Source organism: Anolis carolinensis, chromosome 6, assembly GCF_035594765.1.
Source record: "Anolis carolinensis isolate JA03-04 chromosome 6, rAnoCar3.1.pri, whole genome shotgun sequence".
Taxonomy (NCBI): domain Eukaryota; kingdom Metazoa; phylum Chordata; class Lepidosauria; order Squamata; family Dactyloidae; genus Anolis; species Anolis carolinensis.
In genome coordinates this window covers 99,183,127-99,203,202 of record NC_085846.1, presented here as the reverse complement: position 1 = coordinate 99,203,202, position 20,076 = coordinate 99,183,127, and the positions used below count along the sequence as shown (strand labels likewise).

At 40.9% G+C, this 20,076-nt stretch overlaps 1 protein-coding gene across 15 annotated transcripts in view; it reads right to left on the bottom strand.

Moving 5' to 3' along the window:
- Positions 1 to 20,076, bottom strand: part of kiaa1217 (KIAA1217 ortholog) — a 387,178-nt gene that overhangs the window by 172,361 nt on the left and 194,741 nt on the right. Inside the window, exon 1 of one of the 15 annotated variants that reach the window (XM_016994288.2) lies at positions 7,326 to 7,535. The exons of the other annotated variants lie outside the window; for them this stretch is intronic. Within the exon in view, the coding sequence (XP_016849777.2) occupies positions 7,326 to 7,433 (108 nt within the window). The 5' untranslated portion in view covers positions 7,434 to 7,535. Of the gene's footprint in view, positions 1 to 7,325; positions 7,536 to 20,076 lie in introns of those variants that run through there. 15 annotated transcript variants of the gene reach the window in all.

The following is a 20,076-nucleotide window of genomic DNA, read 5'->3' as shown; positions in this document are numbered from 1 at the left end:
CCCTCTTTTAATGTACAGTACCTACTGTATTTCTGAAGCCATAGCCATCAAGCTGTGGAGAGCTTTCTGCACCCCTGCCGCACACGCACGTACCCCACCACCACCACCAACGTGTCACGTGCACGCACTGAGCGTTGGCGAGGGTGGTGGGGCACGCGCGGAGCATTGGTGGTGCTGGGGACAGTGCCATGTGCGGTGACGCCGTCCAGAATGGGGCCCTCAGGGATCCAGCCAAAGCGGGGGAGGAAAGAGGCCTGCCGCTCGGCTGGTGCGGGCCCTCAGAGCCAGGCCCTCTTTGTGGTGGTTTTTGAGGCACAGGCCATAGATTGCATCTACTGGCACTGCCTGCGGGTGGCTGAGGAGGACAGGACAGGCCATGCTGCACACCTCAGCCGGGGCTTGCATCTGAGAAAACCCACGAAACAGCGAGTCCACGAAGCAGTGGGAGAACACTGTATACACAGTTTGGTCGTCTTGGTGGATGACCTCCGCAGAGAGCTAGATGGGGGAATGGGTCTTGGGGGCACTGCTCTACAGTGGCTCTGTTCCTTCCTGGAGGATCGTACCCAATGGTGATGCTGGGAGACACCTGCTCAGACCCCTGGCCATTGACCTGTGGGGTCCCACAAGGTTCCATTCTCTCCCCTATGCTTTTCAACATCTACAGGAAACCGCTGGATGAGGTTACCAGAGTTTTGGAGTTGGGTATCATCTCTACACAGATGACACACAACTCTACTACTCTTTTCCACCACATTCCAAGGAAGCCCCCCGGATCCTGGTCGCTGTGATGGACTGGATGAGGGCTAACAAGCAGAGACTTAATCCAGACAAGACAATGGTCCTCCTGGTCAGTTGTGGGGCTGATCAGAGTATAGGGTGGCAACCTGTGCTCAACAGGGTTACACTCCCCCTGAGGACACAGGTCCGCAGTCTGGGGGTCCTCCTGAACTCAGCACTGACACTTGAAGCTCAGGTGTCGGTGGTGGCTGGGAGAGCTTTCACAGAATTAAAACTTTTACACCAGCTGTGACCATACCTCAAAAGGCCTGATTTGGCTACAGTGGTCCATACCTTAGTTACATCTAGAATGGACTTCTGCAATGCACACTATGTGGGGCTGCATTTGAAGATGGATTGGAATCTGCAGTTAGTGCAAAGGCTGGCATCCAGGTTACTAACTGGAGCTGGTTATAGGGAATATACAATGCCCCTATCAAAGCAGCTCTATTGGCTGCCGATGAGTTTCTGGACCCAATTCAAAGTGCAGGTTATTATCTATAAAGCCCTATATGCTTTGGTTCCAGCCTACCTTTGAGACTGCAGCTCTTTCTACAAACCAGCATGGGCACTAACATCTGCCGAGGAAGCCCTTCTCTTGGTCCCGCCTCAGTCGGTTGGTGCAGATGGGCCCCCATATTTGTAATGTCCTTTTGAGGGAGATTAGGCTAGCCCCACTCTTCAAGTCTTCCATACACAATTGAAGACATAGTTTTTCTGACAATTTAGATTCCTTTAATGAATATACGTGAGGACCAATAGATTTCACCAAGCACTTTACACGACTGAGATTGATTATTGTTGTTTTATATCTGTAGCTATTGCTGCATTTTACTGATTTTAACCAGGGGGTTTGGTGAAGTGAGACATTTATGTTGGCTGTTATTGTTTGTTATTGTTTCTGCTTTTTTGTGTTTGCACCTTTGAGTGTTTTGAGTAAGCCGCCCCGCGTCCCTCTGGGAGATGGTGGTGGGATATAAATAAAGTTTATGATTATTATTACACAACTTATCTGTGCTATTTCTCTTCCCTTTCCTACACATGCCACACACAGGCATAGGCTCATTGAAAACACCCTTTCCATCCCACAAAATAAGTAAGATTGTTCTTGTAAGCATTTTGCTCCACACTTAGATTCTTCTTGTACAGGATGCAGATGTTGAAAACAAGAAGACACTTGCCTCTTCTCGACTGTAACAGGAAAAAAAATGACTCAGTAGTCTATAAGCTGTCATCATTGGCATTTTGGCTCTTCCCCAATGCAGAGTAATGGTGAATTAAGCAAATTCAGTTGTAGCAGACAGAATCAGCATTATTCAGTTGTAGCAGACAGAATCAGCTACTGATGAATGGTTCTAAATGAAGGCAGGAAAGACATTCCTTGGGGAATTTAACTTGAGGTTAATCACAGCAGCCTCTGAGTAAAGTGGCACAGAGGAATAAAGACCAAAGAATGGCAGAGAGGCAATTGGCTTGAGCAATTAGACCCCTTTGACCAGGGAAATCAAGTCAAATAATGGCTTACCTGCAACAAGGCAGATCTAGGGAGCTATGGATGCCGTTAGGAGGACAGCGTAATTGCAAAGCCACCAGTAAGGAGAACGGTGGGTGGACTCAGCTGGGGACAATGTACTATCTTTGCAGGACCTGAACCTGTTATTTCAGGCTATTTTAGGATAAATAATAAATAATGCATTGGGGTCAAGGAGTATGAGGAAAAAACGAGAAGCAATTTCATTTGAAGAAAGCTATAATTTTGAGCAGTGGAGTGATTTTGAAGGAGTGTGTTGCTCATAAGCCACTTTATGGTTTTTTTTTAAGTGTGATTATTAAAGCTACACACATTTCACACTCCATTGTCTCTCCCCCCCCGCAATCTTTTCAATAGATACATAAATATGTTCTTTCAAGTCTCTATGTGAGTCTATAATTATCCAAGTACTATGTGCAAAAATACAACACTGTAGTATCTATGTATGTCTTCAGACTAAAGTCCCAAAAAACTGGATTTTGAAGAGACATTACCAGGTCAAATGTACAAAAATGGAACCGTGAAATGTTACATTTCTGGACTACATAGAGGTTGAGTATTCTGGGAGTTGTAGTCCAAAGAAAGGAACTTTTCAAAGCTCTGAAGCAACAATATTATCTAAGGAAGCTAAAGACAGAAGTTTCAGAAAATGGATCAGGCAAAAGCACTCTACTGCAGTCTAACTTGAATGTTCTTCCGCATTAATAACTTTTGCCAACTTGATCAGACTTTGATGGTGCTTGGCCATATATATCCTGTTTTTCATCTGTTGGAGGGCATGCATCTCTTCAAAGCAAACTTGAAAGTTACTTTTTGGACTACTACACTCAGAATTATTATTATTATTATTATTATTATTATTATTATTATTATTATTATTATTATTATTATTATTATTATTATTATTATTTCTCACATTTATATCCCACCCTTCTCACCCGAAGGGACTTAGGGTGGCTTACAACAATGGAATCCCTTACCATGTGGCTAGGGAACCACTTTGGCTGGAAAGTTCTTGGAGTAACAGTTCAAAATATGTAACTCTACCAAACTAATTTAATAGACAGTTGCAAGATAATGATTAAACGTGTTGTCGAAGGCTTTCATGGAAGGAATCACTGGTTGTTGTGCATTTTCCGGGCTGTATGGCCATGTCTGGAACATGCTTCTGGAACATGGCCATAATACAGCCCAGAAAATACACAACAACCTAATGATTAAATGGAGATGCAAATGTGCCATATAAAAAAGTCATACATTTTAATTTGCACTGACACTCATTAGTTTTCAGGAAGAGTGAGTCTGGTTACTGCTGTCTTTCTTCTTTCTACTACTGCTCCTGACTTATAAGCAATTATTAAAGGACAAAACCATCCCAGTTTAAGGTCACTAACTTCATTCCTAGAATGAGAAGGATAATTTTCTTGTCTCTGTGTGTGTGTGAAGCAGCATCCACACTTCAGCCTCACTGTTTACCATCTGTCAAAATAACTGGTCCACGAATTATCATGAGTAGTCCTCAGATTTATATATTTTCCTCCTTTCCCCATTAACTTGGTAAGAAATGCTTCCAACATACCCTATATATTAGTGGGGAATGGCATTTTAATGTTATTTTTGACAGCAGTAAAAAAAAGGATGGAGATATATTCTGCTTAGTAGCTTGGATTTTAGATACATTTGGACTGCTCACATTACTACCAAAGTAATTACTATCAAAGAGTGAAGATTCTTTAAACAGACCCTCCAAACTAACAGAGGTTTCATGCTACAGGATGGAGAACCAAGATATCTGCAATTAAAGACAAACCTTTAGGTACGATTGCAAAATGATTTTTCTCAAAAGGTACTTATTGCTTGACTCTAAATGCAGTATTCTAGAAAGAATCCTTGCAAAGCCACTATTGCTGATATGAAAACATGGCTGTTGGAAACAAAGGTCAATAAAAAGGTTGTGCATTTAATTCCCCTTTCATTCAAGCTCAATGTGATGCTTTCTGCTAGAAGTGAAATAACAGGTTTGATTCAAATTTCAGTGTCTACAACTGGGCGGATCGAAGATGACTTCCCTGCCATTTCTTCCTTTCAACAGCTGCTTCAGTGCCCCAAAATGCTATACAGAAGTTCAGGGAACTCTGCTGAAGCTGTGAAGGGAGGAGTGGGACATGTATCTAGTTTTGTGGTTAGAGCACTGGGCTATGCACCTGGAGAGAAAGATTTAAATCTTAGCTAAGCCATGGAAAAACACTGGGCAACTTTGGACAAGTCACTCTTTCTCAGCTTCAGAGGAAAGTAAAGGCAACTCTCCACTGAATAAATCCTGCTAAGAAAGCTCTATAATAGGGTTGCCTTAGAGCAGGCATGGGCAAACCTTGGTCCTCTAGGTGTTTTGGACTTCAACACTCACAATTCCTAACAGCCACTAGAAGAACATGTGGGTCAAGAATAGGACTCCAGAGTCACCTATCTACCCACCGCCAAGACACTACGCTTGGAGGGCCATCATACTCAGAATACGAGGGATCACCTAAGTATTGACTATATTGCATGGAGTTTCTTTTCTTAATGACTATTACAAGTTTAGTGGTTTGCTGCCAAATTCTGGGGGCAAATCACATCAATAAAATTTGGAAGTTTTGGCATTGAGGAAACAGAAAAAAAAATATCACAAGGGCCACACTTTTGCCGAACTTTCGGATAGGTAATTTTCTCTTAAAATTCAGAAAAGACACTTCCACGAAAATAGTTGGGTTCACCGAAGACACTTTCACAGTTTACCCTCTTCAACGGGATCCACTGACCCTCTCTCTGCGAGCCCTTTCACACAGCCATATAACCCAGAATATCAAGGCAGATAATACACAATATCTGCTTTGAACTGGTTTATCTGAGTCCACACTGCCATATATTCCCGTTCAAAGCAGATAATGTGGGATTTTATACAGCTGTGTGAAAGGAGCCTGAGTTTTTCTGGATGTTAGAGAGTCTCACGTGCAGGAGAAAGGATGGAGAAAGAAACATTCTCACTATGAGTTCACACACCTAATGCTGTATCCAGCCAAGCATCATGAATGCAGGTGAAGAGTTCTGAATACCATCAAGTGGAAGTATCATCACCATTGGTACATCCAAGGGCAGTAGCAGCTCTACAACTGTGCAACCGAAAATATTCACTCTTGGGAAAATAGCAACAAGAAAATATAAAGCTATTTTGCTTAGCCTTCAACACTTTCCATATTCCATTAAATTTTAGCACCTATATACACTTAATATAACTTTGGCACCAATGAAGAATCAAGGAAAATAACTTGTCCATGGCCTCCTAATGAACCTAGCCTCCAGCATCTTCAACACATGACTCTCTGGACCATCAAGGTTCACTGGCCTTTAATTCACTTTTTGCAAGAATCAAAGCGGACATGCCTCTTTTCCTTTCCAATTCCATTTCTCATTACGCTTGTTATAAGGGATTTTAAAAGAGGAGCTGTCTTCGCAGTATTCTATCATTATAATAAATTATATAACAAATTCAACCTTTGTTTCCTTCATTAGCAGTTGCTCTTCTGCACAGTTGGAAGACTTTTCGTCTTAATTGGTTAGCTACAAGGTGTTGCCGAAATTTCACTCCGAACACTAAAGCATTGCTATCACATTACCAGCAAAGCTGATCTACTGAACTGGATTAATTTAAAACCAAGCAAAGAGAAACACTGTTATTAAAATGAAGAAAAATGTCAAGAAGTCATGAAAAAGCTTTTACAGTTTTGGGGAGTCATTCTCTGATTATTTAACAAAATAAGGAAGAAAATAAAAAACAACAACGAGAAGTTCCTTTTTTTTTGGATTAGCAGTCATACTGGCAGGGGGATTATGCAAACTATAATACAAACAAAGAAATAATATTCCTGGAACTTTTTTAAGGTGGAACACAAGATATCTCATGCAGAACATGTTAGGTAAGAGACTGCTGGGTGCAATTCAGATTTCAAGATGCACCAATTGCTGCTAGGAAAAAAACCCTAAATACTCACATTAGTAGATATTGTTTCATAGGTTTAATAGCAACTGGTACCATGAGTACAGCTACATTTAGACTCTCCATGTGCTAGTGCAGTATTCTACAAAATCCAAGTCCATGAAGAATTATGTAAACATTGTCTATTTCTCTTTCAAGACTCATAGGCTAATCCAGAAATTATCTTTAACCTAACTGTTCAGACCAGCACGATGACCTCAGTTGACTTTGAGTTAACCTGGGCAGGCAATTCTTTTAGGCTCAGAAGCACTGGAGGCAGCATAGATCAAGGACCAAGCCACTGTCTTTGGGTTTGAAAGATGTAAGATCCAAATCTAGTTCAGAGTTCACATGCTCTGAACTTCAATCCTACCAGTACAAAGGGTGTAATTATGATCTACTTCAGTGAATGAATGAAATCAATCTTATGCAGCGTTGTGCCTCTAGCAAACCAGTTACATTCATTATTCATAACTGTTTAGGGAAACAATAACTTGTAGCATATTTTAAGGAGAACTAATTGTAAACATACAGTCACAGTGTTGTTGTATGTCTTTTGGGCTGTGTGACCGTGTTCCAGAAGTATTCTCTCCTGACGTTTTGCCCACATCTATGGCAGGCATGCTCAGAGGTTGCCTGCCATAGATGTGGGCAAAACATCAGGAGAGAATACTTCTGGAACATTGTCACACAGCCCGAAAGACATACAACAACCCTGTGATCCCGGCCATGAAAGCCTTCGACAACACATACAGTCACAGTGCTCATTTCCCAAAATTTCAATTTAAAGTGGAAAAATCATTGGTAAGATTTTAGATTATTAGACATTTAAGAAATAAAATAACTAATATTTAAACCCCTGTCTCAGCTTATAATAATATTCCCATTTCCACTCACAAGTGTTTGAGGACACCAACCTTTCCTGCATAATCATGTTCAGCACCTGAAAACTAGACAACATGGCTGCGGATCTGAAAGAAGAAAGTACCTCTGCTGTACCTGGTTAATTCTGTATATACCACAAGAACAGCACAAGGATGAGAAGCTCAGTTTTCTCCGTAGACTTTTCGGTAGAGTACTTGCAGAGCCATGCACATCCAATGCCATGTTTTTGGTCTTCGCAATCTCTCAAACCGTCACGGAAACCACCTCAAAGGGGCATCCGAGATCTCCAAAGATTGCCCTCACCCCCTCTGCATGGTACGTGCATTAAGAAAAGAGCTGTGAGCAATTCGTCTCACACAATTAGGGTGTAGATATGATTCACAAATAGAAAATACCGGTTTTTCATGGCTTGGCTTGCATAGTTGCCTTTGGGAGTGGCAGAAAGGAGCACAGGTGTACACACTGGACTCCATAGAAATGAAAAACTGCCTCGAGCCATAAGGAGGACTACGTATTTTAATCAGTCCCCTTAAAAAACCCTACTCAAGTGGGCACCTTGCAAAAATGGATGGTGAAGAATAAAGGCTTTACATTGACCACTGGAACAAAGTGGGCCATTCCAAAATCAATGGGTTGTCTTCATTACAGGGCTTGTGTCAATTTTTATCAATCAGTTTTTCTCAAAGCTTAGAAAAGTTCTTTTAGACTATACAACATAACCCCCATCTCTGTGCTACACATTATCAGACTTCACATAGATATGTAACACCACTGATAAAAGCAAACTCTATTATTTTCAATGGGGCAAAAATGGAAGTACTAAGAAGAAGGTGCAACTTGTATAGGAGGTCCCAAGTGAATAAATGAATCAGTGAAATCATGGATAAATGAAATTACATTGGGTGTACATATATGATTCCAAAGGCCAGAGAGAACACCACAACACGGAGAAAAACAGGCCATAATTTTATTCGGTTACCACTACAGACAAGGCTTGGCTCACATTAACTAACCTTGTCTGTTGACTAATGAGCTCTGTAATCTGGCCCAATGCTGGATCCCACAGGGATGGTGTGACAGGTGCTTGTTGGGATTCCCTGGCCATGGTCTCTCAGCCACCAGAGCATGTGGCAAGCATCCACCAGAAGCTAGACAAAACTGTCCCCAGAAACTCCTGAGTCCCTTTATGGGACCCCTTACAAAAATTAATACCTGGAGTATACTGGTATCCATGAACCATGCCAACCACTCCACAAATTTGAGACAAACATATTTTACAGAAACCCAAGACACACAGGGAGGGTGGATGGAATTAAACAAGGAGCAAATTGAATGCTGCTCATTCGGGCTCCCTCTTTTATGCTAGGTCACACAAATGGAGTTGAAGTTTTATCCAGGCCACCCTGGCTGTGTGAGAAGCACCTGCCGGCCAGTAAGTATGCAGCAGGCTGCTGCAAACCCATTGGCTGGCAAGCGCCTCACCTCCAATATCCCAAAGACAGTGGATCTTCAGGATGGAGACATTCCATGGGGTTTATGCCATGGCTCCACTACCTCACCAACCTACAATCTAGCCACTTGGGGGAGTCAGGAATTGCATATATTGATTCAGCAGATATGGGGGTTGTACTATAAGTTTCAGATTTCGTCCAGTCAGCATGCCACTGGCTGGAAAATGCTGGAAGTTTGGTCTACAGTTCCCATAACACTCCAACCAGCCTAGACAGTAGCCATGCTGCTTGGGGACTGTGGGAGTTGGAGCCCCAACAGAACCATGTTTTGGTTCTCTGGTGTCAACCAAAATATGCAAGAATGCCAAATCCAGCACTGCTATAGATTAAACATGCATAAGTGAAATAAAAAGTAATGCAGATGTCATGTGGGAATAATATACCTGTAGTTTTCCTGCATGAGGCAGAGGACTGGACTACAGCTGAAGTCCTCTTTCACTGCTATGATTTTATGACACATTCCACAGATGTTATCCATACAAATGACATCCCCAATTGTTTCTAGGAGGATTCAGAAGTATAGCCTCCAAGAGACACTTAAAGAACAAAACCTGACTGCATTTTAACTACCCTTTGAGCTGGTAACATTTAATTGACTTCAGTGGGACATTATCAGTGCCAACACTTTATGCAACGTCCCCTAAAAGGATAGTAAAGCTTTTTATATCCGTGAAGATCCTCTGCTCAATCAAACATTTTGGTTTTTTAAGAAGCCTCATTGTGAGGCTGGGATAACATTAGCTTTAAACAACAATGTAAGCCTGGTTGCGGTTAAGCAGAGGTCATATCACACGTAATAGCTATGGCACTAAGGCCCCACTTTTTGCAATGGCAATACCAGGGTTTGAACTCTAGCACTATATCTCTCTGACAGAGAATTATAAGTGCCTTGCCGTTTTAAAAAACCGCAAATCCCAGGATGCCACAGAATAGAGTCACTACAGCTAAAGTAGAACCATAGTGGTATAACTGTGCAGTGTGAAAGACCCTGGAATAATTTATTTACAGCTGACCCTCGGTATCCACAGAGGATTGGTTCCAAGCATCAAAATATATTGTATAGACATTCAAAGGTCCACCTCCTTCCATAACAACTCCATTTCATCACAATGTTGATGCTGATTCTTCTGTGATGTTTATATCTTGAGGCTGTAGTGCTTTATGTAGCTAACCAGCCATCCCTTACTAGCCTTGAACAGTTTCTTCTCCTCAACCCCCTCAGAATAGTGTTCAGAGAGGCTAAGTGCTTTTTGGCACATAATTTTGCGATCAACAGAGATATCCTTCTGTGACATGTCCTCTAGCCACATACTTAATGCTTTCTCCATTTTTGCAAGCACTTTATCACAAATGAGAGAGACCATTTTTGCCGTTGTAGAGTCGGCAATGAATTTCAATTTGTTTTATTGTGCAAATGAATTTTTCATAGAAGCAAAAGGCGCACACAACACAGGTAACAAACAAATGAGTAATGAAAAAGACTGAGATTCTGTGAAACAGGAGAAGGCATGGATTCCTGCTGAAGGCTATGCTGGGATTTCTGCCATTTCAAAGAACCTCTGCCTCTCTCCAACATCTCTTCTCTGATATGTCTCCCTCCAACCTCATTTGTGTGCTACTTGTGTTTTGTATTGTGTACAGTACAGGATTCTGTTGTGCAGCTTACCTTTTCAGATGCTTTTAAATGTCCTGGTTTCCCTCTCTTCCTCCTATTTCCTTCCTTTGTCCTCAGTTTATTTCAATCGCTGCAACTGAGTTGGAACCGTAGAAGTAGCTTTCCCTCAATTAACTCAATGAGTGGGGAAAGGAGAGGAGGAAAGGGAATCTTGCCCTTCCCAGTAAATTCAGGCGAAAGCAGACTTCTACAGTCTCTCCGGGTTAGTGTGTTCTTCCTCATTAATACCTTTTATCATGTTGTCAATACTGTACCATGATAGTTGCTTGACCTCAGGTGTCCCAGTTTTCCCCTTTGAAATCGTTGGAGGGTATGCAAGCCGCAAGCCCAACCAATCCTGGAGATGTATCCCCAAAAGTAATATTTCCAAAGTCCATTCTAACAAAGAAACATGTATTGTTGCTCATTCTCTGACAAATCTGTTTTCACCTGAAAGTTTTGTTTAGTTGGATCCCTTTCTACTGTATTTATAAAGACATCAGTGGACTCTGGTAAGTTCTTATCAGGAAAAAAAACTGAACAAAACTCTCGACCATGTGCACTGACTAAATTCAACACATACAGCTATTCTAAGCATGGAAAAGAAACATGTTGTACTTGACAACCACATAGCAGCTACAGTCTGTCAGGGCGAAAAAAGGTATTAACCTTCATTCAGCTCCTGACGTATTCTAACATCCTGATTGTACAGGAGTTCTTAACTGTACTATTTTTTTTGTGCTATTTATTTCCTAAAGTAATTGTTTATCGCCTCTTAGCCTGTTAGGGCTTCCAAAACAGCATGCAAAAGATAAAAAGAGCTAAGAGCATGCTTTTAAAACCCCCCGATCAAAACCATTATTGTAGGGGGGGAAGACCCAATTAAAACAGATGCCTACAACTAAAACAAAAACACAGGTAAGACCCAAATGAATAAAGCCAGTCTGATATCCCTTGGGAGGTAGTTCCATAATTGTGGTGCCACTACAGAGAGAGCCCTGTTTCTTTCACAAGCGACACATGGCTTGATGGTGATGAGGGTCAATGTGTGTGTGTGTGTGTGTGTGTGTGTGTGTGTGTGTGGAGAGGACACAAGCCCAATGAGTGCAGCTACTCTTTCCCAAAGCAATGTAAAGAGCATGTAAAGATGAGATACACTGCAAAAGGATTTTAAATAAACAGTTAGATCAATACTGTTATGTTATCTAGGAAATGAAAGTCTTTGTCCTATGCTCCGCTGCAATTTGCACAACACGATACAAACATAAAAGGAGTCAAAGATCTTCAGCTTAATTATATAGTCTGCATCCCATTAACATAATTTACATTAACAGCTTGGTTCAGAAATACCCCCTCAAACAGCTGCAAAAATGAAGAATTGGTCCCAAGGCAGCAATTTGTTTTCTGGCTACTGAGCCTTTTTAACATCTCCCTGAGGGGCATCTATGGTAGCATGTTGCAACCAAAATAACAAAACATTTTGTGGCACCGCAAATACTAACAAATACATTGTAGCATTAACTACTTCCTCAGATATATACAATCTCAAATCTCTTGGTCAGAATTATGAGCTACTACTCGCTTTCAAATAAGGGAAAGATGGACTTCTTCACCCTTCAGTGGATTCACTTTAGGTTCATATTGCCTAGCACTGTACAAGAAATCAGTAGAGCCAGATGTGTTGCACTGAAATGAACTAAATAATCAATGCTGAATCTGTCTGAAGTATTTACACAATGCTTTTAAAGATGTTGTGTGCTTTCAAGTTGTCTTTAAACTCATGGCGATCCTAAGATGAACACATTACAACGGGTTTCTGGATCCAAGAGTGTGTGATTCGCCCAAAGGGACCCATAAAAATTCCATAGCTGAGAATGAAATTGAACCCCGGTCTCCAACAATCAAAACATTACACCATGCTAATAGTATAGTATACAAAATATGTAGCCTATAATGTCATAACTGTAAGTAAACAAAATGCAAAGCCTGGACATTGCTCTATCGTAGCCTTTTCCTCTCTTCTGCAAGTTGAAACAGATGGACATAAGCCAGGGAACTTGGGGGCTTCAGTTGTTGTTTAGCTACATCTCCCATCACAACTCATTCCTGACTAGACTGATCAATGTTAACACGAATTGAGCTTGATGCTGAAGTCCAACATCTGGAGGACCACAGGTGTCCCAGCCCTGACACAGCAAAGTCCAGACATAACTACTGCCATGAAATATGTTGACATCTTTGTTGCAACTAAACCTTTTTCAATCTGACAATAAGTCGCCGTCAGTTCATGACCCCACACACAGTTACAGCTGTGTTGCTGATAGATACGTGATAGCTCAACTGAGTTATCTCTAAACTAAGGATATGCCTGTATTTCACCAAATTAGAAGTGAACTTGGCACAAGCTCTCTACATCAACTACTACTGGCAAGCAGGAACTTCTGGCTGATAGGCAAAGATCACAGGCTAATGGCCACCATGCTGGGGAATTCCAGGAGGTCCAATTTAAAGAAGTAGTTTTTCAAATCTCTAGTGCTACCAGAATGGTGTAAAGAGATTTGGGCATTGGACTACAATTCTGGAAACCATGATTCAAATCCCCGTTCAGCCATGAAGACTCACTGGAGCATCTTGAGCAGGTCACTCACTCTTAGCTTTATAAAACCCAGTTCAATTTAGGGCTGGAAACAACTTGATAGCACACAAGTGCTATCACAGAAAAGTCTCTCTATTAACCCTTGTAAACTCCTTTCAATGGGGATGGTGACTAAAACATAATCATGATATTAAGAAATATCTAGGTTCATATGGGACCATTTCTCTGCCACTTGTCCTTTCTCCAGATATCAACTTCCTTCCCAACCTTTGAGGACTAAATAGTTTCAGCAGAGAAGTCTGACCAGAAGAGGCCACGTTGGCTTCTGGAAATGGTAGCCCCAAAAGGTAATGCTCCCCTAGCTCTGCCTTTGTTTACTTGTGAATTGCCATTTGCTTGCTTTTTGAAAGCTTTTAAAATGCATAAAACAATGTTGAACAGCATGCACAATTCTAAATCCAATAAAACATCTAGAGTCACTACTATGGAGTTTTGTTGGCAGCTATTGCTCTATTACCAAGCTGCAGATGCTGCTGAGGCCCAACACAGGCAATGTCTCATCACTAACCAACAGCTGTTGACACATGTTGACATTTTCTCTCTTCCCCCCTTTCCAAAATGATAGTGCACAATATTTTTTAAAAAAAAATCAAGCATGAAAGCTCTTCTTCTGCATAATTTTAATGTGACATGAATCCCCTTTCAGAAAAGCATGCACAGTAAGCACCTAAAGTACAAGGATTACCATGAACCATCTGTGTGTTATTTAAAAGATTTTTTTTTAAAAAAAAAGCAGAAATGGAGGGATTTGCTCAAATATGCAGAGCTGTTTCTAACATGTATTTTAAGGCTTTATGGTAAGTTACAATTGTTAAATAACTGCTCTTACCCTTTCTTTATCACTGTCAGATGCTTAAAGTTTGTTCTCATTTAAAAGAGAGCTTTTCTGTACCCCAAAGCTAAACAATCTTTTCTTTTTGCATGACCAACACAGTGTAACTTAAATAAACCACTTAAGGGCATTATGATAGTTAAGGACATTAATATAGTTACTTATTTAATCTTTCTGAAAAGGCAAAGCTTATTCTAACTTATTTTAATCAGAGTCAAATATTTGTTCCTTCTGTGAGTAATTTATTTTTAATTACAACAGATGGATGTATTACGTTAAGCACCACTAAAAATAGCATCCGTCTTGAATAAATATAGCAGAAGAATAATACAGTAAGAAGAGTTCAGTGTAAGGCACACAAGTCACTGGATCTAGAACAGACCAAGATGGAAAGTTATTCTGGTTACTGACCTGACAGTGAGGACACAAAATAAGAAATATGATTTTAGAAAGGGGTAAACAGGTGGATAAAGAGTCTACATCATAAACAGCATCATTATGGACTGTTGAATGGGAATAGTAACATGTTAGCACTAAAATTCCTTATCCACATGTTCACTAAAACCATAGAGTTAGCATGGTGCAAAACAGGAACATGGCAACTTTTTCAGCACATTGATCACATATCTTTATAGCTAGCATTTTGGAAAATACGGTAGCACCAGCAGCCAAAGCAAAGTCTGGGTAGGTCAACAATCTCCAATCTCTCTCTCACACACAAAACACTTACATATACATTTCCATCTGGGTACTTCCACACACATTCATACACATAAACACGTAAAACATGAACACATAACACAGACCCACCTATTTATCTATTCAGCCATAAACATACATTTTAACTAGTGATGTCCAACCTTTGGTCCTCCAGGTGTTTTGGACTTCAGCTTCCAGGATTTCTGAGCATTGAACAAGTTGTCCAGGGTTCCTGGGAGCTGAAGTCCAAAACACCAGAAGGACCAAAGATAAACTTAGTCTTTAACTCTCCAGAAGCAAACTGGGCTAGCAAAAGCAGCAAGAGTACATATGGTTCACCAGCCAAATCAACTATATGATGCTGGCAAAGTTGAGAGATGTGTCTCTGCTTTCTCAACCTCAGTGACGTCTGCCCTGGTCAGTAGAGCACTGTCAACAGTAACCGAGAACCTGTTTGACCCAGTGAAGCTGGAACTGAGCCCTCTGCTTCACCAGTTGCCTTAAGATGGGAAAGCATATTTGTTTCACCAGCTATCTCGAGGTGGGAAAGCACAGTGCTTTGCCAATATGTCCAGAGCAGATTTATGGCCCGGCAGTGGCCCTAAGAACAACACTCTCCCCACCTGGATACAGTCTGTCCACCCAGAATATAGAGATTAAAGATTAGATGAGACTAGGGAGTCCAGAACTCAAAGCGTCACTCCAACACAAAGCTCACAAGGTGATCTTAAACCATCTACTACAGCTCTGCTTGAACTATATGTATCATATAAAGGAATTTCTGTGAGCTAAACAGAACACCATACTAGATAAACTGGTTGTTTCTATATAGGGAATTGGTAGCAATTTCAGCTCACACAAGGGTCAAAAGTACTCTTTAAGGAAAGTAGTAGTACTCTCTTCATCACCATCCCATGTTTCAATCCACACCAGATAATTTCAGTCCACTAATTATCGGCATCAACTGGTCATAGTTGTCAAAAACTAATCCATCTAGACAGATTTAAAAACAACAACTAGGTATTTTCATGATCCCAATGAGAATTCCAATGTATTCTGGGATATAAAAATGCCCCACCTTTATGGGCGGATATGTGAATGAACAAACAGATGTATCTCACAATGCTAAAAAATTGATATTCTTAAAAGGCAGAGTATTTTGAGTAATTATCAGCATTTCTGTGTGCAAAAAAGTATGGCCAATATAAATGTAATACACTTGTTAGGTTAATTTTTGTCCTACCCATCCCTTCCCTCCACTCAAAATAAAACAAAATCTATACAAGGCAGGTGGCTGAAAATTGGACACCTTCTTTACAAGTGACTATGTCATGAAATGTCTATGCTGTAGGTCTTGTTCTGTGTGATTTCTGTAACAAAACATGACATTGGAGGACTGAAATGTTTCTGCTGGACAAGGTCCTAGATATGCACAGCGATAAAGACACAATAGATATGTCTTTGAACAATAAAGAAAAAAAGTCTCAAAAAGGAAGGCTTTTTCTTGTTTAACAGTGCTGTAGTAATTAGTACCCAAAAAAAACCAACGAAGGGTGTAGCTAGAGTGACTGAAAGCTATTGGATTTTGTTCCTATTCCCAATGATTTTATATTGGATTAAATGAAACCAACATGAGTGGGCATTAAAAGAAATCTGATTGTATCAGAAGTGGACAGAAAATATTGGGATAAATGCAATGTGTATGGGTCTCCAAAATAAAAACAGAAAACAGCAATAAAATTTGGGACTTTCTGGTCATGTTAACCAATCTGGACAAGACTAACCCTGACACAAAATATCCACATTCAGTGCTTTTACTACCTGCCAATTTCAGGGCAAATCTTCCATAAACACAACCGATTACTCTCACGCAAAGAAACAGTGCCAAACAGGGGTCTGAAAAGATAGATACCTAATTAGAAAGCTCAATAAGGGATAACGTGCTGCAAGTTGCCTTCAGCATTTTGACCTGTTGTTGCACTATCCAATTATATATGCATAGGGACATGACTGACATAACAATATGTGTCACTTATGTATCACCTTCTAAAAAAAACAGGATAGATTTGCATGAGAACTTGACAATGTAACCTTTTGTACTAGTCTTCCCACAATTCCTCAGATGACATGGGAGTTGTAGTTCAAAAGTAATTTTTTCAAGCGGGAATTGTGAAAAAGGTAAAGGTAAAGATTTCCCCTGATGTTAAGTCTAGTCGTGTCTGACTCTGGGGGTTGGTGCTCATCTCCATTTCTAAGCTGAAGAGCCGGTGTTGTCCGTAGACACCTCCAAGGTCATGTGGCCAGCATGACTGCATGGGGCGCTGTTACCTTCCCACCAGAGCGGTACCTATTGATCTACTCACATTTGCATATTTTTGAACTGCTAGGTTGGCAGAAGCAGGGGCTAACAGCAGGTGCTCACCTCACCCTCCAGATTCGAACCACCAACCTTTCAGCCAGCAAGTTCAACAGCTCAGCAGTTTAACCCACTGCGCCACTGGGAGCTCCGAATTGAGAAAACAAATGCTAAAATGTAAATAGAAATACCAAATATCACATCATGTGTCTGTTGACTTATGGCATCCCCATGAATTTGATACAGTTTTCTTTGGCAAGAAATACTCAGAAGTGGTTTTGCCAGTTCCTTCTTCTGAAATATAGTCTACATAACCTGTTATTCCTTGGCAGCCTCTTATCCAAGTACTAAACAGGTCTGATCCTGTTTAGTTTCAAAGACCAGGCAGCATCTGGTGCTTTTTAGGGTATTTAGGAGGCTTCGTTTGCTGGGTTCTTGGTTGATGTACTCTTTTCCTATGATTATGTATCTTTATCTAAAGCAGTGGTTCTCAATCAGGTGTTTTGACCTACAATTCCCAGAAATCCCAACCAGTGTACCAGCTGTTAGGATTTCTGCGAGTTGAAGGCTAAAACATCTGGGGACCATATGATCTAAAGGGACTGGATGACCCTTTGAAAACAAAAATCTTCAACCTGAACACTGTTCTCTGATAGCCTTTCAAGTTAGAAAACCATTTTCTGTAGAGAAAGAAACATTAGACTGTTAGATGAATTCAACCAGAAAGTCACCAAAACAGTCCAACATAACTTGCATAACTTAGTTTCCCAAAGTTCTCTCCCATGACCTATTTTGCATCATCAAGATCTTAAGTGGATGCACTTTGAAGTACGGAAGGACACTTGGTGTTCTCCTTCTGATTCTTTGCCTCTGAAATTGATTTGGATTGGGCAGTCTTTCAAACAGATCACCAAAAAGAAAGGGAACAGAAAACCCTTTCAACGTGAGATTTGCCTGGATTGTTTACTTTTGCTCTCCTAAACAGATCTCTGAATAGGAGATTTAAACCCAGAGGATTAAAATGAGATGGAACTGACTGACCAGGTGTGCCCAACTCTGCTGGCTCTTGTTCAGTAAGACCTATGAATAAAAACGCTTTAGACAATGACATGTAACACTGTTTACATTGCGAATAGCCAACACAAATGTGCCATCCATTACCAAAATTGCCTAGTCTAAGCGCAGTCGAATTCTTGCTTGCATCAATACAGGGAAAACGATGTGCTGGCTGTGAAGTTCAGGAAGAGCAAAAAGGGTGTTCTTCTGCTGTGATATCTTGCAGGTGCAGAAGCAATTACTTTAGGAGGGGCTGTTTGGTTTAAAGAGCAAAATCTTATTTATGAGCTTCTCTCTTCAAATGTTTCTATTAACAAAGATTATAGTCCAATGCACAGTGTATGTGAGATCAAAGCCAGCTCACATTTTTGCTACATTTCAGACCAATGCTGTTTTCTGCTGACCTTGCCCAGATAATTCTGTAAGGCAGTGATTTATCAGTTTTCTTGACCACCCCTTCCCCAGAAACCTTGTCTAGACAGGTTTGTCTTAAAATGAGTCAATGTTTGAATGCCTCAATATGGGTCACATTCTCAATTTGTAGAGACTAATGAGGCCTAGAACAGTCTTACCTTTGGCCATGATGGGTGGGACGTTTGGGAGTTGCAATCCAGAATATCTGAAAGGCCAAAGGTTCCCCACCCCAGCCTTGAACATGCTTCTGTTGCTGTGAATATGTTGCTGTTGCTGTGCTGAGCAACCCCCCCCCCCCCATACGCTTCTGAGGAACTGAATGGAAATATAGGATACTACCAAATGCCCCCTCACTTCTGCATTTTTTAAAAGTAGAAGCTTGTTTCTCCAATTAACTATCTTATTTATTTTTTAATAATATTGCACAAATACTGCCAACCAATATTATGTACAGGCACAGGAGAGGCTTGGAATGCATCTGGACTGTAAAATTAATACAGTTTGACACTACTTTAACTGCTCTGTCTGAATACTGTAGAATCCCAAGAGTTGCAGTCTGGTGAGGCATCAGAACACTTTCGCAGAGCAGGTTAAAGACCTTGTAAAATTCCAACTCTCGTGATTCCATAGCATTGAGTCATGGCAGTTAAAGTGGTGCCAAACTGCATTAATTCTGCACCCTGGGTTTTGAGAAGATGCCTGGTGATATTATCTGGCCCTTTTTATCAATTGATATCAGTTTAAAGAATCAACAATACAAACATCTCAGCAGGTTGTATATTAAATTTGTAAACATTTACCTAATGCATCTAAACCATTATTGTTAGAAGGAGGAGAGATGCTGTCATACTGTACGAACTCACAGGAGCAGCACCCACTTCTTTGCTTACCCACATCTGACAAAACTCTCTAGGAGTTTTCTGGATTCTCGAGGTGATTCTATGGTATGTTTCTGCCAGAAATTACCATAGAATTGCATTGGAGGATTTGGCAAACACCAAGAGAAGATACTGGGAATTTTATAGGTCACCCAGGGCAAATCTATGGCAATTTCCGATTGAAGTTGTTAATTTCAAAGGGATGGAGCCTCCGATGGCCTAGGGGATAAAAGCCTTGTGACTTGAAGGTTGGGTTGCTGACCTGAAGGCTGCTAGGTTCGAATCCCACCCGGGGAGAGCACGGATGAGCTCCCTCTATCAGCTCCAGCTCCATGCAGGGACATGAGAGAAGCCTCCCGCAAGGATGGTAAAACATCAAAACATCCAGGCGTCCCCTGGGCAACGTCCTTGCAGACGGCCAATTCTCTCACTCCAGAAGCAACTCCGGTTGCTCCTGACATGAAAAAAAATTCAAAGGGGTTTGCTATTATCATCAGTTTCTGGTTTCCAGGTTCAGGAATGTATCCTCCATGGATTGGGTGTGTGTGTGTTATACTGGAATTTTATTTTTTGGAATGTTCAGCAATTGCAGGGTTTCTGGCGTAACTGCCTAGATGTTCTCAATATCCCAAACACACCACTGATTAATTTCATTTGTTCAAGAATACAAGACACTCCTTGCCAGGTCAGACCAAAAGCTTATCTAATGCACCATTCTGTCTGTACAGTAGCCAATCAGATAATCATGACAGGCCCAAAATCAAGATAAGAGTGGTTTTGAACCTAATGGCCCTGTATTTCTTTGTAAA